Genomic DNA, 23,767 nt, shown 5'->3' with positions numbered 1-23,767 from the left:
TTTACTTCCCTAAGGTTGCACAGCTGGGAAAGAGCAGGGCCAGGATTCAAGTCCAGATCCTCAGATTTAAAATTCTGCCCCTTGACAATCTCCCTCCTGCTTGCTGACGTCTGTACCAGGCAGTAGTTCTGGTGCTTTGTGCCCAAGGGTCTTCATGTGTTTCTTTCAGCTGTTATTTATTGAGGGTCTTTGTGTGTGCTGGGCATTGTGTTTGGAACTGCACCGTAACTGGGGAGGAAGGAATCTTTCTAAAAAAATTTCTATTGATGACACCTGTGATTTTATAGAATGCCCACACTAACCCCATGATACAGGTCACACCATCACTCTTTTAAAGAGATGGAAATTGAAGCACAGAGAGGGAAATAAAAACCCAAGACCACACAGCTAGTAAGTGGCAGAGCCAAGGGTTCAAGCCTGAGAGTGCAATGTCTAAAGCCCTTGCTTTTAACCGCCGTGCTCTACAGTGTGAGGAAGGAATGATTGAACTTATTTTGAGGAGGAGACTGAGAGATGTAACTCAGCTTGCCAAGGCCATTTCATTCTGCAGTAAGAGCTGGCATCGGGGTTTGGATTGAAGACTGCCTGACCCCAAAGTTTTTCTTCCGCAAAACAGTTCACAGTAGTTGGTATCATGTGCTTCATTTTAATTAATTAATTCGACAGCATCTTCCGAGTGTCTGCTCTGTGCCAAGCACAGAGATACAGGGGTGAACAAGACACACAGGTCCTGCCCTCGTTGGCTTCTTGATCTAGCGGGAAATAGACATGAAAATGGCAATTGTGGCGCAGGGTGATAAACCATTATTAGCTATAATAGCTAGCTTTGCACGGTGTTTATAGCTCACTGAGGGCCCCAAATAGAAATCTGGCCATTTCCATGTCTGCTGAAAATGGTCTAATGGCTTCCCCGTTGCTGTAGCATCACATCTGAGCCTGGGATTCAAGGCCCCTGTGATGTGGTGGAGCCCACCTCTGCATGCCAGTCCCCGGCTAGCCCCCTGCCCCACTTTGTGCTCCAGCACTAGCAACTGCTAGAAGTTCCTCCCACACAAGGGTGTTTCTCACCTCCATGGCTTCATCACGCGGAATCTCCGCCTGCAGTGCCTACTTTCCCACTCCCAACTTTCTCCTGGTTAACTCTTATCCTGCAAAACTCATCTCAGGTGGTACCGCCTCCCCAGGCTGGGTGGGAAGGAGTTTCCTGTTATTGGAGGTGTCTGAGCCAAGGATGGAAGATCAGGGCAGGGCGACAAACCACTTAACCTCTACGGGTCTCAGTTTCCTTCTCTGTAAAATGGGCCCAAGAATAAGCCTAACTATAGGAGAATAAAAGCCTTGCTAGGGGGAAGCACAGTAGCCTGTGGGGGCTAAGAGGAGGAGTATAAGCAGCCTTTGGGTCAGGAAAGCTTCCTGGAGGACTTCATATCAAGGCAGAGGCTCAGTGATGTTTTTATTAATAGCAAATACTTACGTGGTGCATCCTCTGTGCGGGGTGCTGCTCCAGGCCCTTTGCAAGTGTAAGGTCATTGAACCCTTGTGACGGCTCTATGAGGCAGGCCCTGTCATTATCCCCGTTTTACACATTAAGAGATTGAGGCACAGAGAGATAAGGCAACTTGCTTGGGGTCACGCAGCTAAGACGGGGCAAAGCCTGGATTCTACCCCAGGCACTTGGCTCCAGCGTCCACACTCAAACCACCTTGTCATTATGAGAGGAAGAGCAATAGGAGCGGAGGGTGGGGTCCACTTAAACTCTGGGGCAAGCATCACTGTACTCAGCAGCACAAAGTAGAATGGGTGCCTTCATCCCTCCATGCTCCAGTGAACAGGCCATGCCCTCCGGACCCTCACAGGCCGGGGAACTCTTGCTCCGACTCCACTCACCCCGGGGCAGGGAAGGCCTCTCTGTGTGGGGCCCACCCAGGCACCTCCTGCTCTGCCTGGGCAATGGGGCCTCGTCTGGGGGGCGGTAGGTGGGCTCGCACCGCCTCATGCTGATAACGGCCCATCGCAGGCAGAAGAAACATTCTCCTTATTTCGCAGGCGAAGGAATTGAGGCCCAGAGAGAGAGTAAAGGACTGGGCAGTGTCCAAAAGGGCAACTTGAAGCTGAGATTCTGGACTCGAAGGCCAGAGCATCTCCTTAGCAACGGGGATACCCATCATTGCCATTTCCTGGCACTGCTACGTGGTGAGCAACGGATGGGAGAACCTTTGTCAAAATCTCGTGCTAGGTCTGCCCATGACACCTGCTCAGTACCTGGACACTCCCTTTCCTTCCCTCAGGAAATGGATGAATGAATGAGTGAATGAGTGTAGAAGTCACCTAGAAAGGGGGGAGTTGGCGGGGTGGAAGCTTTCTTGCTGCTGTGGACTCTTCCTGCTCTGCCGCACTTGCTGGCCTGGGCGGCTGAGAGCTGGTGGTGTCTGCTCAGCTCTGCCTGCTCTCCTCGCTGCCTCAGAGCTCAGAGCCCAGCGTGTTTATTCTTATTCATCTGACACCCCATCCCCCTACCTCCCAGCTTCCACGCTGATGTGGGGGTCTGGGAGTCAATGGGATTGTTCTTCTGACCTGGCCTTTGGACTCACTTCTGTTTGGAAGCCAGGGGGCACTACTCAGTCCGTGAAGAGCCGTGAAAAAAGCAACTCCCTTCCCTCCCCTCCCATTTGTAGGGGCTTTTCCTGCTTTCACAACACTTTTCCTGCCTGTGACCTAAGGCGATTTTCACAGCCCATTTTACCCGAGAAAAGGGCCAAGACAAATGAAATGACTTGCTCAAGATCAGGAGCCAGAACTCAGGACCTTTACCACAAAATCATGATGGTTCCCTGCCTCCCTCTCACTCTCCCTCCCTCCTCTCTCTTCCTTTTCTTTCTTCTTTACACAAATATTTATGTGGAGGGAGAGGGGAATAGGAGAAGAGAATAAGTGGGCATGATGGAGTGGAAAGAGTACTGGATAGGAGTCAGGAGCCTTGAATTCTGGTCTTGGATTTGCCACTAATTTACTATGTCACCTTAAACAAGTCGCTTTCCCTCTCTCAGCCTCAGGTGTTTATATTAATAACCTGGAGCAAGGGGCTGTCACTTCCATCCTTATACTTGGGAGGCTTGTAGTAAGAATAAATTGAACGAAGCAATACTTTGTTCTCACATCTGCTCACTCACCTGACTATCCAACATCCATCCATCCATCCATCTATCCATCATCCTTCCTTCTTTCTATCCACCCATCCATCCTCCATCCACTCCCCCATTCACCATCCCTCCCACCCATCCACCCATCCATTCATCCTTTGTGTCCCTGCTATGTGCCATGCACAAGAGAAAGACCATACTATTTATGGCCTGGTTCAACTGCCGTCTCCTACAGGTCCCTTCCCTTGTGGAAACTGACTGCCCATCCCTATTTCTTCCTGGACAATGTCGGTCCCTTTTGTCACGAGTCCTTAACTAGACAGGGAGGTCCTGAAAAGTGATGACTACAGCTGATCCATCTGAGTGTCCTCAGCATTGTCCAGCCCTCAGCATCAGTGATTGCTCTCTGAGTTCACAGCTGTTGAGCCCAACTCAAATCATAATTCATCCTCAGCTTTCTGGGACAGTTTGAACCAGAGTAAAGAGCCTGCATGGCCAATATTTGCCTCTGATACCTTCTTCCCTTTGGGATCTTAATCTTATTCTCCCTCCCTCTTCAGAGATCCAGAGAGATTGCATCCAACCCAGGATTACACAGCAGGCATGGGGCGGTGGGCGGGATGGGGGAGGGGGAGGGGATGAAGGAGGGGGATTGGGGGAGAGGAGGATGGAGGGGCAGCCTTGAGACAGAAGTCTGATCTTCTCAGGCCAGTTAGTGATCCACATGGTCTCACTCACTGGGGAGCTGCCCATGGAGACCTGCCACCTGGGCCGTCAGCTCTGAATCACTCACCTCCCTGTCCATCTTTTCCTCCCCCAGCCTGCCCAGCCAGCCCAGCTAGCCCTGCTGTACCAAGGTCCATCGGCTGCGCTGGCCAGACATTGGGGTTGGGTGGGGATTGGACGGTGGGGAGTTTGTTATTTTTCTGCTCAGGCCTACTCCAGAGTCACCAGACCTCTGCTGGCTGGTTGGGCTGGCCCATTCTTTCCTGGTTCTGGCCCGCTGTGGCGGTCCCCAGCGCCCCTCTGAGTGACAGGGGTCAGGCATCCTCCCAGTGCCTGCATCATGTCACTGGGAGCTGGGAGCTGGCCGCACAGCCTCTCTGTGCCCAGGGGCCAGGTCCCCGCAAGGAGAGTGTCCTTGATGGGCGGGCTGTCAGCAGAGGTGGTCTCACTCCTCCCGCTCCTCCCCGCTCCCTCCCTAAGAGTCTCATTAGCTCTCAGCCACGTTGGAAGAATTAGGGGTGTCTGGTAGAGGGAGGTGGCTGGTTCTCACAGCGGGGGCTGTGGTTAAGTCCTGACACGTTGGCACTGCATGTGCGCTGGCCATGGGCAGTGGGCCCTGGCTGTGCAGATGCTGTCCCGGGGACTCTGTGTGTACAGCCTGCCCAGAAAACCTTCCTCCCTGATTGGCCTCATAGCCTTTTTGGACCATGGAGAAGCCTCCAGTATTTTTCTTAGAAATATTTTTTTCCTTTTTATAAATTTACTTACAAATGTATAAAAAGCCTGCCCTCGGGCTTTCTCTAGTTGCAGCGAGTGGGGCTACTCTTCTTTGCGGTGCATGGGCTTCTCATTGCAGTGGCTTCTCTTGTTGCGGAGCACGGGCTCTAGGCGCGAGGGCTTCAGTAGTTATGGCGCGTAGGCTCAGTAGTTGTGGCTCATGGGCTCTAGAACGCAGGCTCAGTAGTTGTGGTGCACGGGCTTAGTTGCTTCGAGGCATGTGGGATCTTCCTGGACCAGGGCTCAAACCCATGTCCCCTGCATTGGCAAGTGGATTCTTAACCACTGCGCCACCAGGGAAGTCCCTCCGGTATTTTTCTTTTTTTGTATTTGTTGTAGATTCTGCTCATTGCGTGTGGAAAGGCTCCACTTATTCTTGGGTCTTAGTTTGACATTCTCTGTGTGACCTTGGAGGAGCCCTTTCCTCTTCAGGTTTCCATTTGCTTGTGGGGTTGCTATGGTCCTAAAAGCCATTGAGTTGACTGCCTGGGACGCAGATCTTCATGTTTAGGAAGGGCCTCGTGTCTGCTTTCTTTAACCTGCACAACTATCCTCGTAGGTGCTATTCTCACACCTATTTTACAGATAAGGAGACAGAGTCCCAGAGAGATTAAGGGACATGCTGGAAGTCACGTAACTAGGAAATGGTAGGGCTGAGATTGAAACCAGCTCTGTAGTATTACAAAGCCCGCGATCTTTCACCTTCTCTGTGCCCTTCCAGAAGTCCAGTGTTCTGCAGTTCTGGAATGCCTGCTGTCTACCTGATCCTGTGGGGTTGTGGGTAGGTGGGGGCCGAGGTTCCTGCCCTCGTTGAACCGGGGAGCTGAGGTCCAGGGAGTAGTTAGTGGTCCGGGCAGCTGGGGCTGCAGGAGTGGGCAGAGCCTGAGTCCCTAGGGACTGCACTGCCAGGGAGGGGGGCTTCAGACAAGGACAAGACAAGGGACAGTGCTGAGGGCGACAGTGATCATGTCGATGCTCCTCCACCTGCAAAGCTCCAGGAACGATCTTGCCTCCTCCCTCCCCTTTTTGTGATAATTCAACAAGACCTCTGCCCCTCTCTTTATGTCATTAAGAAGTAATAATAGCTAAAAATGTCCAGGATGCCAGCTCCTTTCTGCATCCTGTGTGGAGCCTTTTACATGCGTGTTGTCGTTGAAACCTCACCACCACGATGTGGACGAGGTCCTATTAGTATCTACAATATAGAGATGAGGGGATGGACTCGGTGGGGTGCAGGCCCTGGCTCGAGGTCTCACAGCTGCAAGTGGCTGAGCAGGGATTTGATTCCGGGTCTGTGTGGGACTGTGTTACTCTCTCGGTGCCCAGCCACTACCTGGGGAAGCAGGAGGAGAAGAAGCCTCCCTCGGTCCTTCCCAGCTCAGCTCAGGCGAGAAGCAATTAGATGGGCTTTGTGGGGCCTGGGAGAACCTGGGCCACGACATCAGCACGTGTCCGCACCTCTCTGTGGTTCTCAGTCAGCTTCTCTGTCCAGTAGGCTAGTTTCTGGTGGTTCCTTGGAGGCGTGGAAGGGCTTTGGGGTATCTAGAGTCTGGCCCCACGAGAGAGCGAGGCAGGCAATTCTGGGTCCGGCCCAGCAGGAAAAGCAGAACTGTTCCAGTCTGGGCGGGGCCCTGCACCCTTTGGTGGCATCAGAGTATCCAGTGCTCACCTCGCAAAGTGCCAGGCCCGGAACTGGCGACACATGGATTTGATTGCTTGGGAAATCTGCTTGGGGGGCCTAGGGTAGGGGAGCAGGGGTGGAACAGCTGATCGGCCTAAAAATAGCATAGCCTGGAATTCCAAGGGGCTCAAGGGTGCCCTATTCCAAATTTGGAAGTGGTCCAGAATGTTCTTTGTAGCAGGCACCCTACATGGGTGGCTTTTCTGCACTGTGGCAGCAGCACCGGGGCAGGGGAGATCGGAGTCTGGTCCTGGCGTGGCCTCTCGCTGGCTGAGCAACCTGGGCAGAGGAGGCCCTCACCTCCTCTGGACCCCTACTGCTCCTCCACCTTGGCTGCCTGATAATTCCTGCCTGGCCATCTGGCAAGCTGGTTAGAAGGATGCATTTGGACAAATGTAAACTGTCAAGTGCTGCATACGTGTCTGCTGTTACTGCCAAAAGGGAGGGGACCCTGGGAGTGCTGAGTTCATGATAGTCGCTGGGTGTCAGACAAGCCTAAGCTCTCTATGATGAGTTTCACAGCTTCCAATGCCTTCCTGTGGCTCCCAGCCTCTTCACATAGATGTTCCTTGTTGCTTCTTCATAGAAAATGCTTCCTATGAATGAACTAAAATCAGAACAGTCCAACCATCAAATGAGCTGTATTGAGAGGTAGTGAGCTTTCTGTCACTGGAGGTATGCAAGACAGAGCCAGACAACGCCTGGCAGGGAAATCATCTATGACTTAGACTAGATGCTACTGAACTTCGTCTGACCCTCAGAGTCTGGCCATCTGTCCACAGAGGCTACACTCCCCTTGCTCCCTCTGCCACAGGAGTGCCTTGTCCAGATCTGAGGCAGACACTCTATCCCCGATCCCTCTGCACTGCTCCACACTAAACTCGGCACCCTCACTGCCCCTCAGGGCTCAGGGTCCAGTCCTTGCCACACCTGGGCTTCCTCTTCTGGGCATGTTCTAGTGCTCTGGTCATGTTATCCCCCAGGGCCTCAGTTTCCCCACCTGCCAAATGGAGACGCTAATGTTTGGCACTCCAGTTTTGCAGGGCTGAGCAGGGACAAGATGATGTCAACTCACAGGCACCTCAGACGCCACAAAGTCCGATTCCCCTTCAGTGACTCTCCTCCTCTAGAGAGGGCAGGCTGGGGTCTTGGGAGAGGGGACCTGATCGAGGCCACAGATGAGACAGCACAGCAGAGCCACCTCTTGAATCTTGTTCCTCGGTGTCCAGTGCTGTCCTTGGAGCATACTCAAGCACCGAACGGGTCTGATATCACCATTATGAAGCCGAGTTTGAGTCTTGCCACTTACTGGCTGTGAGGCTTGGGGCAAACCACGCCCCTTCTGTGCTTTAGTTTCCTGTCAGTGCATTATAATGTCACCTTACAGAGTTGCTGAGGGGATTGCACGTGATCACATGGGGAGGGGGCCAGACTCTAAGGCCCAGGCTGTGGGAAGCGGCACAGGACAGCTGGCTGGAAGTTCTCCAGCCCTCAGAGATGGGAAGTGGAAGGGGCTGGGGAATCAGCAAGGCTTCTTGGAGAGGGGAGGGAACAATGCCTGCAGCAGGCCTCCTTGTCGAATTCCCACTCATCCTGCAGGTCTTAGCTCAAAAGGGCCTCTTCTAGAAGTCCTCCTTGAGCCACGAGCAGAGCTGGCTCCCAGGCTCCCTTGCACTTTGTGATGCCTGCTGACAGAAAAGCTTCTTGTGACTGTGTTGGAGACTTGGGTTGGAACGCCGTACTAGCTATACGACCTTGCCCTTGTTTTCTCAGCTGTGAAATGGGCACTGACAGAGTCAGCCTCATAGATCGCTCTGAGAATAAAGTGTTTGGTTTAACATTGAGGATGTGCAAAACAAAGGGTAGCCATTGTGACGATGACGATGATGATATTTGTTCATTCATTCACTCATTCATTCATTTGTTCAGAAACCCTGGACACACCCTTCTCTGAGCTCCAGCTAGACACTAGAGACACAGCAGAGGATCAAACAGTCCCTGACTCCTGGGAGCTCAGAATCTAGGTGAACAACCTGCAAATCCACCGTTCCACACCCAGTCCAGTGCAAGTTGCAGTGGCTCATCTAAGACCCAGAGGAAACACAGAAGGAGCCCCGCAGGCTGCCAGCAGGAGTCAGGGAAGGCTTCACAGAGAAGGAAGCATTTGAGCTGAGAGTTGAGGGATGAGTTGATTTTGGTCAGGTGGGCAAGCTGGAGAAAGGCTGCCCAGACCCAGGACACAGCATGTGCCACAGCCCAGAGGTGGGAGAGGTGATGGGGACCCCTAGGCAGATTGTGGTGTCCAGAGCATAGAGTGAAACCCTGGGCCCAAGACAGAACCAAAGTCTGGGGACCATCTCCTCACTCAGTTGGCCATAGAGAGTCATGGCCACAAGGACCTTCCAGGAGGGGCAGGTTTTGATTGATGCTGATGCTGCTGAAGATGGTGTGACAGTGATTTGATGTTGCGGGTGGCACCGTTCAGGCCCTGCTCCCCACAGACTGCTGCTTGCAGTGGGCTGGCACATACTCCCTCAGGTCCCGGGGTGTACAGGCACCGGGAAGCGATGCCGCTCAGTGCTCTTAGGTAAGCGGGAATGAGCTCTACAGTCAAGGATGCCCCATCCCTGCATTCCAGCCTGGAAGGTCCCTGAGGTTGCTGAGCTCCCCACCACGGTGCTGTATCTACCTCTGTGTCCCCTGTGCCTAGCACAAGGTGGCCTCGAGTAGGTATTCACAAATGTCATAAAATCGGCTCCCCTCATGGCCATTCAGATGGAGACAGGGACCCACAGAGAAGCACAGGGTCACACAGCGAGACAAAGTGTCCCTTGCTGGCCTGGACCAACTGGCCTTCTCTGTTCCACCCACCCGGTCAGTCCTGTTCCCTTCCAGCCCGATGCTCAGTGTCCTTCCTGGGAAGAGCCTGGGCGGGCTAGGCTGGCGGTCACTCCGCCCTCCCCAGGATCTGAGCTCTGAACCTGAGGACCGCCCGAGGGCAGGCGGCAACCTTCCGAGGACTCCTTGAAGCCATCCTTGTCTTCTTGACGAAAGGCATCTGGGGCCCACCAGCCCCTCCTCCGCCCAAGTGGGAAACACAATACGCCGATAATGATCTAATATTTATACAACGCCTTTCTACCAGATGCATCCCAACAAAGTTTACAAGCTGTTCCTGCTGATGGCGCAATGTATTCCAGATCCTCTCCCCGGCCCCAGCCCGCCCCCACCCTCCTGCTGCTCTCATCCTTGGGTCCCAAAGGCTAGCAGAGACTCCCGGCATCCACCTGAGGGATGGAGAGCCCAGCTGGTTGGAGGGACTGCCACTCCCATACGGTCTCTGGGCACTGCCCTGTGGGGAGATAATCTGTGCCCAGGACTGGGGTGAAAAAAACCCGTCCAGAGGAAGGCAGGGCCGCACTTGGGTTTTGAAGTTTGGCCAAAACTCACAGCACCCCGCCAGCCTCTCCCTATCCCTCCACAGCCTCAGACCCGCAGGAGGGACCTGGGAGGGCCCGGCTGCCCGCGCGAATGTGCCTCCTCAGTCACTTCCTCCGAGGCGGCTCCATGAATGAGGACTTGTGTTCATTCCCTCCCATAAATTGCCCCTGGTCACCAGGGCCATGTTCTGTGTCAGAGTCCCTGACCACCGGCCTTGGACAAAACCTGCTTTGTGAAGTCCGGGTGGAAGACAAACAAATGATTATGACCTTCATTTATCCCCTCCCCCACCTTCTTTTCTTGGCCTGGAGTTAAGACCTTTTTTCTCTGTCAACAATCTTGACTTTGTTCCCTGAGAAGGAAACAGCTCCGGGAGGGACTTGCAGAGAGGCTGCTTGCAAGAAAACCGTTTGGGAGGAGGGTGAAAAAAGACAGAGGGTACAGGAAATGGCAGACATTTTTTGTTGAATTAAACCATTAGGAGTGACCCCCAAACCAGAGCAAGGCAGAGGGAACAACTGGATACATTTAGGTCAGGACAAGCAGCCAAGTGAGGAGCTGAAACCAATTACCATAAATGAATGTTTCTCTTTTATTCACGACCACCGTGCCTGTTCCCAGGATGCTCTTGGGCGTCTTATAAAAACAGATGAACTCTCTGGTTTTGTTCGGGGAGTTAATTAGCTAATGCAACTGTTGGGCAATTTATCAAACATTAGCGCATGCTGCGATTAATGACCAAGAGAAGTCGTCACTGGCTGGTCCAAAGCCACAGAGGCTGCCCAGACTTCAGGGCTCAGGGTTGGGTCTTCTCCTGGGTGGGGCCATTTACTTAGGATGTTGGTGCCCTAGAATTAACAGTCACCCCCTCAAAACCTGCCCCTCCTGGAAGGTCCTTGTGGCCATGACTCTCTATGGCCAACTGAGTGAGGAGATGGTCCCCAGACTTTGGTTCTGTCTTGGGCCCAGGGTTTCACTCTATGCTCTGGACACCACAATCTGCCTAGGGGTCCCCATCACCTCTCCCACCTCTGGGCTGTGGCACATGCTGTGTCCTGGGTCTGGGCAGCCTTTCTCCAGCTTGCCTACCTGACAAAAGTCAACTCATCCCTCAACTCTCAGCTCAAATGCTTCCTTCTCTATGAAGCCTTCCCTGACTCCTGCTGACAGCCTGCGGGGCTCCTTCTGTGTTTCCTCTGGGTCTTAGATGAGCCACTGCAACTTGCACTGGACTGGGTGTGGAACGGTGGATTTGCAGGTTTTTCACCTAGATTCTGAGCTCCCAGGAGTCAGGGACTGTTTGATCCTCTGCTGTGTCTCTAGTGTCTAGCTGGAGCTCAGAGAAGGGTGTGTCCAGGGTTTTTGAACAAATGAGTGATGAGTGAATCCATGTACAGCAGTGCCCTCCTGTGACTCCTATGGTCTTAGGCTGTCCCTCTGTCCACAAAAGGAAAGGGATCTTGGTTCTCCCAGAGTAGGCTTTTCTCCACTGTGGAGTTGCAGAAAACTGGCATCCAGCTAAGAGCCACACAGAGGATCACACAGAGAGGAGGAAGACCTGGGTTGTGGCCTGGTGCAACTACTTTCGCTCTGCAGGCCTCAGTCTTCTCATCTGTGAAATGGGCTAATTAACACATCTCTGAAGCTTCTTGAGAGAAAAGCTGCAGAGGAGTACATGGCCTGGGGGGCAGTCCCAATACAAAAGGGGAGGGAAGGCAGGAAACTGAATTGAAGCTGCCCTACTGCTTGCCCTGAATAACTCTGACTTGAGGAAAGAAGTGGTTCAGCTTCTTTACAGACTTTTGGCTAAAAAGACCCTCTGTGTGTGGGGTGGGGGAAAAGAGCTGATCTTCAGAATCAGGAGGAGCTGGGTCCAGTCCTGCTTAGCTGTGTCCTTGCTGTGTGACCTCAGGCAATTCACACCATCTCTTGGAGCCTTGGTTTTGGTTCTGAAAAATGGGACAATAATGCTTCACACCCTGGGGCGTGTCAATGTCTGACAAGTAGTGAGTCTGGCCCTGGGCCCAGAGCAGGGCCTCACTACGTAGTAGCTTCTCTTATTGTCATTAATTACATTAACAAATGCCACTGGTGGGTGAAGAAGCGTGGAAGGAGCAGCCCTCAATCTGTTGTCTTCTCTGTTTCTTTCTTGCTGGCAGGGTCTCAGTGTTGAAGAATTAACATTTTTCCTTTCTGCTAATTCCACTAAAATGTGTTTCCAACCTAGCAGCTACCCAGTCCCTGGCCTGCTGGGGCTGACATCTGCCAGAAAAGCAGACCACCTTCTCGGATTTTCCGTTTGCAGCTGGGAGGGCGGGCTGGCAGAGCAAATTACAAAGCAGACTCCGGCTCCAGCTCCTGCTCGGGTGGGGCAGGCCCCTCATGTGGTGGGCGAGGCCCTGCCAGGAGCTGGCTGGAGATGGGCCTGGAGCAGCAGACGCCCACATGTCTGGGCAAACAGGAGTCCCCACGTGTCCGTGGGCCAAGAAGGAGAGCAGGGAAGGATGCAGGCAAGAGACTGAGGGGCTTCCTGGCTGCAAGGAAGGATTCAGGTAGGAGTCCTCTCTCTGGGACTTCACGCAGGTTGTTTTGCCTTTTTCAGACTCAGTTTCCTCTCTCTGTAAAATGGGAACACATATAGGTCCACCGTCCCTTATCTGACATGCTTGGGTCCAGATCTGGTTTGGAGTTTGGAATTTTTCAGAGTTTTAGAAAGTGCTGTTGTGTACATTATGCTTTATTAAACACCCCCAGTAGGGTAAGGAGAGCAGCCTGTAAGCAAACAGGTGATGATTTCTGCAGTGAAATGTATGGATATTCACATTAAGTAGGATTAATAGAGACCATAAATAGCTTCATGTAGGTTCAGCTCGGGTTTTTTGACGCCAAATGAATTTCTGCCAATTTATGGAAAAGTTCTTTTTCAGAGCTTCTTGGATTTCAGAGTTATGGATAAAAGACTGTTGCACCTGTCACATCTGTGGGATAGGGTTGTAAAGACGGCACGAGGTAGTGAAGGTAAGGCAGCTTGTGGACTTTCAGGAAATGGGAGGTATTTGTTCCCCAGGACCAGTGGTCCTCAACCTTGGCTACATATTGGAACCACCTGGGGGGCTTTAAAACCACTGTTGCTCAGACCCCACCCCAGGCAGCTTTAAATCCAAACCTATGGGCCTGTAGCTCTGGCAGAATATACCTTGGGTGATTCCCTTTTGGTAACAGCTTTATTGAGATATAATTCATGTATCAAATAATCCAGTCACTTACGGGACACCATTCAGTTCTTTTTAGTATATTCACAGAGTGATGTAACCATCACCACAATCTATTTCAGAACACCTCACCCATTTCCACAGTCCTAAACAACCATGAATCTAATTTCTGTCTCTATCTATTGCTTATTCTGGACATTTCGTATGCATGGAGTCATATAATATGTGGTCCTTTGTATCTGCCTTCTTTCACTTCGCATAAAGTTTTCAAGGTTCATCTATGTTGTAGCATGTATCAGTACTTCATTACTTTTTACGGCCAAATAATATTCCACTGAAAAGGTATACCACATTTTGCTTATCTATTCATCTGTTGATGTATATTTGATGTAATACTGCTATGAACATTCATGTACAAGTTTTTGTGTGGACATATGTTTTCATTTTTCTTGGATCTATACCTAGGAGTGGATTTGTTGGGTCAAATGATAACCCTATGTTTAAATTTTTGAAGAAGTGCCAGACTGCTTTCCATAGTGGCTGCACTATTTTGTATTCCTACCTGCAGCATATGAGGGTTCTGATTTTTCCACATCCTTGTTAACACTTGTTAGTATCTGACTTTTTGATTGTGGGCATGGTATTGGGTATGAAGTGGTATCTCATTATGGTTTTGATTTGCATTTCCCTGTTGACTAATGATGTTGAATGTCTTTTTAAGTGCTTGTTGGCCATTTGTATATGTTATTAGGAGAAATGTCTTTTCAGATCCTTCATTCCTTTTAAAATGGGTTATTAATTTTTGAGTTTCAAGTGTTTGTTTGTTTTTTGGCTGCTCCATGTGGCTTGTGGGATCTAAGTTCCTTGACCAGGGATTGAACCCGGGTGGGCCATGGCTGAAAGCACAGAGTCCTAACCACTGGACTGCCAGGGGATTCCCTCAAGTGTTCTTTATGTGTTCTAGATACAAGTGCCTTAGCAATTATATGATTTTCAAATATTTTCTCCCATTCTGTGGGTTGTCTTTTCACTTTTGTTGGTGTCCTTTGAAGCACAAAAGTTTTATATTTTGATGACGTCTTTTATTTTTTCTTTTGTTGCTTGTGCTTTTGGTTTCATAGCTGAGAAACCACTGACAAATCCAAGGTCATGAAGATTTACCTTGTGCTTTCTTCTAAGAGTTTTACAGTTTTGGCTTTTACATTTAGGCCTTTCATCCAATTTGAGTTAATTTTTGTATATGATGTGAAGTAAAGATCCAACTACATTCTTTTGCAGGTGGCTATTCAAATTGTCCCTTCTTGAATAATTCATATACGAGTTTGAGAGCCGCTGCTCTGGAATGTAAACCCCAGGAAGGCAGAGCTGATGCTTGCTATATCCTTGGCACTGACCACAGACATATAGGAATGAATAAATGGATGAATTCATGAATGGTTGGATGGATGAGTAATGTCTATACTCCCAAGATTCCAACAAGGGCAGATGTGTCATGAGTCAGAGACCGTCAGGTCAGGCTAAGTGTTGATGGAGACCAACCTCTCTCCTGGGGAGAACCCCCTCTTGGTAAGGCAGGGCTTGTCTCAGCATCTTTTGACATAGCTGTGGTGTTGGGGAGCGCTCTCCCTACAGAGCTGGTCCCTGGGAAGTGGTCTCATTGACCTGAAGGAAAGTTCTTCCTCACACAGAGCTGAAACTTGCCTCCTTGTAGCTCCCTCTCTGTCCCCAGCCCCAGATCTGCCCTCTGACACCCAACCTGGTGCTTCAGTCTCATCTGCTCTGGGCCAGCCCTAGAGATTGTGGGGTGATGAGGATGGCTGCAGCTTCCTCTCCTGCTGGCTGAGCAGCACCCACTCCCCACGGGATGGGTTTCCAGCCCCTCACATCCCAGCTGCTTCCTCTGCATCCATCCCAGTTATCTCTGTTCTGCCAAGGGGCAGGCCAGGACTGGACACAGTCCATCAACTGGGATCTAACCAACCAGCTCAAAGGAAAGCCAGTCCAGTCCCTCCTTCTTCTGCACCTACTTGACCTCTGTTTAGTCTGGGCTCACATTAGCTCTTTTTAGTGGGCCCCGACACATTGCTGACTCGGATAATTATTAACATTGTAATATAGTATATCTTGTTATTTATTAACAAACAATATGCTAGTATCATCAATAATATATTAGAATATGTTAATGATGATGAGTATCATCTACTGAATGTTTGCTGTGCGCCAGTGTTATGCTCAGTGCTTTATAAATGTTGTCTCATTTGATCGTCTGTTACTCATCACTGTACCCGTTTTAGAGAAAGCTGAAGTTCGGAGAGGTTAAGTAGCTCATTCAAAGCCACAAAGCTTGGATATGAATCTGTGTTTGTCCGACTTCAAAGCCCCCAGTTGTAAGCCCTGTGCTATCCTGTCTCCAGATGACTGTCCTCCCTGGGGGTGGGAATGCTCTCCCTGTCCTGTGCTGCCCTGCTCTGCCCTCGTATGGCTGGTGCTGAGCCCGTGACACACCACACCCTAGTCCTTGCTCTGTGCCTTTGATTCTGCCATCCCACATCCCCGCTCATCTCTCTGCAACTCTGGGCTTCCCTCAGTGTCTCCAGCCTGCGCTTTATGTCCTTACTGACAAAATTCTGACCAGGCAGGGATGTGCAGAGGCAGAATCCTTCATATTCACTCTAGATCCTGCCCAGCTTAAGTAATAATCCTCCTGCCGTCGATGGGGAGCCCCACCAACGTGCATCGTCACACCTCGCCTTGGGATGGAAGAAACGAGCCCCGCAGCACCATCCCTTTCCTGGTCCTTGGTGCACCTTACAGCATGCCTGCCCGGGTAGGGCACGTGGGGCCTACATCCCCATTCTGAGGAGGAGCGAGCTGGGAGTATTTTTCAGATAGACACTGAGACCAGCCGGAGCCGGAGCTGGACCCAGCTCTGCAGCCTTGCCCTGTGCTCTCCTCCAAGGAGGTACTCCCTCGTCCCACGCTGTCAGCATAGCCAAGCCCCCGTGGCTGTGAGCGCGTTGAGTGTAGCCTGCAGAACCCTTGGAGACCTCTAAAAAGAAGGGAGGCCCTTGAAACCACTCCACAAGTTCATTAGACACATTTTCAAGCTCCTAAATGGGCTCTAAGAAGTCACAGAAATAGCTGGTGGCTTCTCTCCAGCCTGTGTCGTTTGACCACTTCACTTCACTTCGCTTCACTTCGTTATAACAGATAAACTAGACACAATCCCCACCTTCTTGTCCACTCGTTCATTGACTCATTCAGTGAGTCCCTCATTCATTAATCACTGTGTTCAGTGAATTATTTGTTCATTTGTTCACTCATTCATTTCCTCTTTCATTCATTTGCCCAGATACCTGCAGAGGTCCACCTCCTTCCCTCTTTCAAGTCTTTTTCTCTGATGTCACATTGGTAGAGAGGTCCCTCATTCTCTCCCCCAACACAGGAGAAGACCTTTCCCTGTTTTATTTTTCTCCACAGCACCTTCTTAATATGCTATATCTAATTTACTTATTTGTTTTTCTCGTTGTCTGACTCTGCTGACTATAATAAACTGGGATTTTGTCTGCTGCTTTTATTATTAGATCCTCAGTGCCTAGAATTGTGTCTGGCACATAAGGGGGCGTAAGAAATGTTTCCAGAATTAGTGAATCTGCTCATTTATTCCATAAATCCAGCCCTGAGAGTCTGCTGGAGAGAGGGTTGCTTTTGAAGGGGGTCAGGATCCAGGATAGGTGCTTGGGTGGTGGCTGTGGACCGAGCTTTGAAGGCTGGGGAGGCTTGTGTTAACAGAGGTATTGATGGGTGATCGATAGTGCATTCTATGTTGGTGGGAGAGCTGGTGCAAAGCAAGTGGAAAAGTGTAGACTAGACGGTGTTTGCAGAGACGTTCCTCGTACCTAGTGGCTGGATTTGGTGAGTAACTGAATGTGGGGCTGAGAGCAAGGGAAGGTTTGGGGATGACTCAGGTTATGCGTTGGAGAGTCTGGGTGGAAGGTGATGTCACTAACTGAGGGGGACACTGGGGGCCCCAAGAGGATAAGGGAAGATGATGGCTTTAAGACCTCCCTTTCAAAAGCAACTTTCATTTACAATTTGACCCCTTTTGTGTGTGTGTTGGAATGATTTTATTTTTGATTCATGTTGTCTGGTTGTGTCAAGCGCCAGGAGAAGAGGTAGTTTGGCTGCCTTGTCCATCTCTGCTGTCTCATATCTGGGTGTCTGTGAAATGTGGCTTCTTGGTGTGGATGTGGAGGGGGTTAAACAATGAAAGACTGGCCCATGAGCTTTTTTTTTTTTGCTGTGGTCAGCAGCAAGGTTGTGGTGAGACCGGACTGGGAGATGAAGCATTAGTGTTTGACACTTGGGCCCGATTGCCTCCAAATGAGCATCAGCCTTTTGAAAATTGTAGATAAGCCTGCTTTGGAATTTTGAGCAAACATCAATCACAGCACCAAAGCTTTGGATCTTATGTGAAATTACAGCCAGAAGAGGAGGAAGAGGGAGAGGAGCAGCTGGGAAGACTTCCTGGAGGAGGAGTCTTTGAAGGGCCATTCCCTGGTAGAGGGAGCAGACCTGCCCTGCGGGACCCCTGTGGGAGGGCACATGGAGGCAGTTCTAAAGCATGAGGATGGACCCTCTTAGAGCCAGATTTTGGCAAGAACGGGATGGTTTGACTTGGGAAGTAGTGAGCTTCCTGATCCATGAGGTATGCAAGCAGGGGCTGAACAGCCAACTATTAGGGAGGCTGCAGAGGGGATTCCTGCTCTAGGTGGGTAGGTGGAGTGGACTTCACCTTTGTGGTACTTCCAGGACTTGTATCCTAAGCTACTAAAGGGATTTCAAGATTAAACATGTCACACCATTGCCCTTCTCCCAACCCTGAGACACCCACCCCTCAAGGACCCAAACCCATGACCTTGAATGACGGGAATTATTAATAGATCATAATAATAGTGTTCCAACTAATGAATTTACAATAAAAGGACAGAGTCTGGTATCACCCACCATTTTGTAATATCCAACAAATGAATGGATCTCGGCACTGAGCATCAGTGGGTGCTAACAATCCCAGAAAGAGACACAGCCAGACTTTATATGCTTCTGGTGAAACAGCACAGCCCACCTGTCATCTTGCCAAAGAGGTTGGAGCCGGAGCCTGATCTACTCTCTGGATCCAGCCACAGATTTGAAGGAAAGGCAAAGGACAAATACACATGGTGAATGGCACCATGAGTATTCAATCAGCAGACTCCAGAGTGTGGACCCTCTGTAGGTCAGAGAGCCAGGGTTCCTCAGCAGATAAATTTTCAGGAAAGGTAAGAGATGGAGGTGGAAAGCTGGGGATTAGGAGAGACCTAAGGGATATGCCAAATATAGAAAATGGGCACAACTAAATGACAGTGTCTAGGGATGTACATTTGAGTGATAAAATTATAAGGAAAAACAAGAAAGTGATAATTATAAAAGTGAAGATTTTGGTTAGTTTTGGGGAAGAGAGAGAATTGTGATTGGGATGAGACACTCAGAGGGGCTCCTGGGGCCGCTGGCACCGTTCCATTTCTTGATCTTGCTAAGATCAGGTGTGTTCACCTTATAATGATTCACTGAACTGTCTGTTTTTGTGTAGTTTCCTGTTATTTTACAACAAAAAGGTTAAAAAAGAATAAGTCACATATACTATTTTGGTGTTCCTCCTTACATGCCAATATGTTGGCAGCGTCTCATCTGCTGTGGGTTAGGTGACCCTGACTAGCAGTGGCCTCTTTCTTCCAGCCTCCCAGACATGCTGAAATGTAGAGATAAAGAAATAAACAGAATGGAGAAAAATGGCTGAGATGGAGAAAAATCATGGCTTAAAAACACCAGTGACAGCAAGAACAAGAAAGAAGCCCATCTGTAAACTTGCAGGTCTCCCATTAAGTTGACGCATCCCTTCCCAATTAATCATACTTCCGCTGAGAACCGGTGTGGGTCCAGTTTGGGGAAAGGAGGAGGTGGTGGTGGGAGCTGGCGGCCTGTGAGAAGCCTGAGGCTGTCTCATCCTTTCCCTCCCTTGGGACCCCCATGTTTTGGAAGTGTTGCCTTGGGAAGCTCAGCATGTCCCCTGGGCCCCTCAGCCTCCTGGGACGGGTGCTAATTTGTTTCCTGTGAGATAAGGCACAGGAACATATTTAGATAAGAACAAAATCGAGTTTCAATTCCTTAGGGCGTGGTGTAGAAGGTTCTGGAGCCCACTCAGTGGCACCAAGATTTACAGTCTGGTGAACAGGGAACCTGGCCCTTGTCCTACGCTGGAGGCAACCACCAGGCCACCAAAATCATGCGTGCGTGTGCGTGTGTGCATGCCTATGTGTTAATGAGTGTGTGTGCCTGTACTGGGGACCCTGGAAGAGATGGGCCTTACCCCTGTCCTGAGGGGCTCAAATGAGGATTCCCTGGGATGGGCCAGGCAGGGGTGTGGTGGAGAAACTCAGTTCTGGGAGTTGGGAGGCCTAGCACTGTCTTGAATACCGCTGTGTGACTCCAGGGAAACCACACGACTCCTCTTGTCCTCTGATGTCTCACATGAAAAATGGGGGGCTGGAATAAGATGGCCTAGTGGTCCCTCCTAGTTTTAACAGTAAGGACTCTAAACTGGAGGATTTCTCAGGCTCATATTTCTTTGACCTTCATCCTGGGTACCAACTAGCTTTCTTTCTATGAAAAACCTCCAGCCTGTGCTTACACTTCTCTCCTGGGGGAGATGCTGAGCTGCCTTGATGCCCAACCTTCTCATTCCTTAGAATCTTTGAAAAGGAGGCACATCTCAGCTTTCTTGACTCACTCCCAAAGCTGGTGGTGCCCACACACCTTGTGAGAATTAGAAAAAGTGCCCCAGGCGCAGCCCAGGGTGCTCATAGTTCAGCTGATGGAGAGCGGATGGTATCTCTGTGCAAATTAGAAAGAGGAGCCCTCTTTTTCCCCCCGCAGAAGACACAGCCTCATGGCAGAGCACATAGCTTGGGGAGCAGAACAAGAGCTGAATTTCAGCCTCCACTCAGCCCCTTGGCAGGGTGTCTTGGACAGTGAACAACCTGTACAACTGCACATGGTGGGCCGTTTTACTGCCTTGCGTTCCTGAAGGGGCCAGACCTCCAATCTTGGTCCCACAAAAGAAAACAAACAAGCAGAGAAGAGTCTTTAGAGAACTTCCCACATGAGCTCCAGTGCCCAGTACAGGGCCTGGGAGGGAGTAGAAAGCAAAGAGTTTAATGGAGCACTCTACATGGTTCAGTGGCCCATAGGCAGGCTGCAGTCCTAGCGCACTGTTCCAACCTGAACCGTCCCAGCAGACGCCCTGACCTCCTATTCATGGAGAAACAGAGCCCAGCGCATGGGCTCTCCCTCAGCTTCCCACCTCCACAGCTAGGAGTCTAGTTGCATCCCCTCCATCACTCCTTCATCCTCACCATCTCCAGCCACGCAGCCCTTCTCTGTGGTTTCTGGATTTTTTCCCTCCTACTTCTCCCCCTACCTAAGCCATCTATTCACTTTCAGGTCTCCTTGAGCATAATTTTTCCAGGGCCATGGGGAGGCTGGGGGGGGGGGCTCCCCTGACCCCCCAACACGGGAGAGATCTGCCTGTTACAATCTCCAGTCGCTTTCTGCGCTTTTTCATGATACTCTGTGCACTGGTAATTTACTTCGTCAGTTTCTCTTCTTGCCTGATAGACTGTAAGCTGTCATGGGCAGGGATGGTGTCCACCGTGTTCATTTGCTACAGCTTCAGTGCCTGGCCCGCAGCCTGCACATGGAGGGGGCGTGGGGTGGACAGTTGCTGTCTGCGGCTGAATAGTTCAGTGGCCTCACGCGGGAAGCGAGGTGTGAATTTGTGAGTGGATTCTCTGAGCTCCTATGGCTCGCTTACCTGCAACATGGATCCCTGGACCCCTCAACGGTGAGAAATGGGAGGAAGAGTACAGCTCATCCAGGCCCATCCTGCTACTCTGCTGGTTAGGAAACTGAGACCCTGAGTGTAAAGGAGGACGAGCCCGCCTGAAGTCACCCAGCGAGGGAACGGCAGAGCCTGGGCTCTTTCGGGGTCCTTGCTCTGGCCCAGGGCCCGTGGGAGAGACTGTCTAAGGGACAAGTTCTTACTAGCAGCTGCTCATAATAAGTGATGCCTCCACATGCACAGCCCTTTACAGTTTCCAAAAGGCCATCACTACACCCTCACACCAGCTCTGTAAGGCAGGCAGGCCACGCGTGGTAGGTTATCCTCAGTGTTGAGGTGGAGACACTGAGCCCAGGGCTTCTTGTGTGTGGCTGGGGCCGCTGCCTCCCTCCCGTGTCCCCAGAAAAGAGCACCTTAGAGGATGGTGTGAGTGTGGGGTCCTGAGACTTAGACATCACCAACCTCATGATAAATCTGCTTTTGAAAGTGTGTGTGTGTGTGTGTGTGTGTGTGTGTGTGTGTGAAATGCGGGCGGTGACTGCCTCACCTGAGGCAGAAGCAGGAGGCTGGGTCAGGCATGGAATCCAGGAGAGGGAGTTGGGTTTTCCCAGCAACAGAAGGGAAGCCAGGAATGGCATTTGATGCAGGGGTGACATGCTCAGAGCAGGTTTTGGGAGGGACCCCCTGGTATGAGTGAGGACTGGCCGGTGTGAGTCTAAGGCAGGGCTTAGGGGGGGAGGTATGCGGATGATTTCTCTCTTCTGCCGGGGGGTCGCTGGCAGGTTGCTGGGCAGGGCGGGATGGAGGGGGGCGTGGGTGACATCTGTAAGAACGCCACCAGCCTTCGGCCTGTGGAGGAACCATGAGCTCCTGTTCTGGGAGCTGTGAAGCAGCGGGCCCGCATCTGGCCTGGGACTGGCCTGCTTAGCCACACGCCCTGCTGCCACATGTCCCCCCGGAGCCATCCGCACCAGGCCAGCCCCTGCGGAGAGGAGAAGGCCAGGCAGGAGCAGGCCGCGGGCACTGCTGGGAATCCAGGCGGATGGCAGGGAGAGGCTGCCAGGGTCACCCTTAGCCGTGCTGGCCATGGGCACCCAGGGAGAGTGAGACAAATGGGGGGACACAGGAGAGGTGTGTAAGAGCGTGAGGTTGTGTGTGTGAACGAGAGGACGTGTGTGTGAACAAGAGGACGTGTGTGACACTGAGTATAGGTGAGTGGGAGATTGCGTGAGACCACACGTGCACAAGCACGAAACTGTGCAGTGATTGTGCGTGTGTGTGTGAGGTGAATGTGCACGTGTGTGTCACCTCGTGTGGGGTGTTGTGAGATTCTGTGCTGTGTGTGCACACCCAGGAGCGATACAGAGGCGGGGAGGTCTGGAGGAGCAGACCTGCTCTCTGGGGACCCCGTTCTCTCTGACAGGCGGTGTTCTGCAGAGACTCATTTGATGTGGGTGGCAGGAAGGTGCTGGGGGGTTGAGGGCCGGAGGTGAGGGGTCAGCGTGTCAGGGCTGTCAAGGGCCTCAGAGGTCCTCCCTCCTAGACTAACGCTGACCTCAGTCCGCAGCAGGGACATGGGGGCCCTAGTCGACCCTGTGGTGCTGCCTCCCGGCTGGGGGCTCTGCCCACCGCGTGTGCTGCCCCAACCTGTGCTGCTCCGGCCGTGTAGCAGCGTCCAGGGCGGAGGCAAAGGGACTCCAGAAAGCCTCGCCGAGTGAGTGACTTCTGGAGCTGGCGGCAGCCCTGGCTGTTGGCTGAGGCAGGGACTTCAATCCCAATTTGGCTGAGTGAAGGAGACGGCTCAGTGCTCATAAGAAAACAAAAAACAAAGCCTTGACTGGAGGGCAGGAGGCATGGCCCAGAGGCCCAGCTCTGTCACAGACCTGCTGTGTGACCTTGCGGAAGCCCCTTGCCCTCTCTGGACGATGGATTAACCTGGATGCCTTCTCGTCTTGAGCTCAGAATGGACAATGAGGCTTATCTGACCTCCAAACTCCAGAGGCAAAGCCCTGTGACCCAGTTGAACAAGATTATGTCTCTGAGCTCCTGAGGGCAGGCACTGAGCGGGATCCAGCGCAGGACGGCACACAGTAGGGCCTCAAGAAGTGCGTGATGAGCTGGAGTGGTGAGTCATGCCCTCTGGGGGAAGCCCGCTGGGTCTGTGTTCCAGGGGACTGAGCTCGGAGAGTGAGCGAGAAGAGGAGGCAAAGCCGCCACTGGCCTTAAAATAGCTTTGTGCCAATTAGAAAAAGGCGCCCCCTGGGGGTGGCGCATCATAGCAAGAAAGGGACCAGTGAAGGTTCTGGGAGCACCCGCCAGGTGCCAGGGAACGCCTGGGGCACTTTCCATTAAACCCTCACTAGGACCCCCTGATCCCGGCGTGGGAGGCACGATCAGCCTGGCTATGGGATGAGGCAGTGGGGGCCCCGCGGGCAGGAGCGCGGTGGAGCCGGCCGCTCACGGAAGGGCCGGGCGGCCGGGGAGCAGCAGCCGCCGGCGCCCTCCCACCCGGCGTGCCGCCGCCAGCCCACGGCTGACCTGCCCGGGCAGGGCCGAGGATTTTCACAGCGCAGCTTCCCGAGAGAGAGCGGGATTAAGAGGAGCTGCTCGGGTGGGCCCGAGCCAGGGGCCAGGGGGAGGCCGGGCGGAAACCCAAAACCTCCGCAGCTGTTTCCAGTTTGCCGCGCGGCCGAGCGGCGTGGGGCGCAGTGCGGACGGCGCGTACCTCCGAGCCTCTCCCGGCCGTCTCTGCGGGCTCCTCGCTTGTCCTCCGTCTCCGTGGCTCTCGGTTTGTCTCTCTTTTTCTCTCACGTCTCTTTGTCTCGTGGAATCCAGGAAATCATTGAGGCCTCTG

The 23,767-nt window shown here is 51.9% G+C and overlaps 1 protein-coding gene across 16 annotated transcripts in view; it reads left to right on the top strand.

Moving 5' to 3' along the window:
- The window catches only part of LOC309618222 (uncharacterized protein), a 221,892-nt gene that overhangs the window by 108,577 nt on the left and 89,548 nt on the right, over positions 1–23,767 (top strand). For 3 of the 16 annotated variants that reach the window (XR_014238354.1, XM_082371653.1, XM_082371654.1), the window contains one exon: positions 12,693–12,783. The exons of 7 other annotated variants lie outside the window; for them this stretch is intronic. Coding sequence is in view for 8 of the 9 variants with exons in the window: in XM_082371653.1 (XP_082227779.1) it covers positions 12,693–12,783 (91 nt within the window). In the remaining variant the exon portion in view is untranslated. 6 more of the 16 variants (XM_082371657.1, XM_082371656.1, XM_082371675.1 and 3 more) reach the window with 4 other exon arrangements.

The sequence above is a fragment of the Balaenoptera borealis genome (assembly GCF_965194805.1).
Source record: "Balaenoptera borealis genome assembly, chromosome: 1".
NCBI lineage: Eukaryota > Metazoa > Chordata > Mammalia > Artiodactyla > Balaenopteridae > Balaenoptera > Balaenoptera borealis.
Note: the sequence above shows the minus strand (reverse complement) of the source record. Positions and strands in the feature narration are given on the sequence as shown.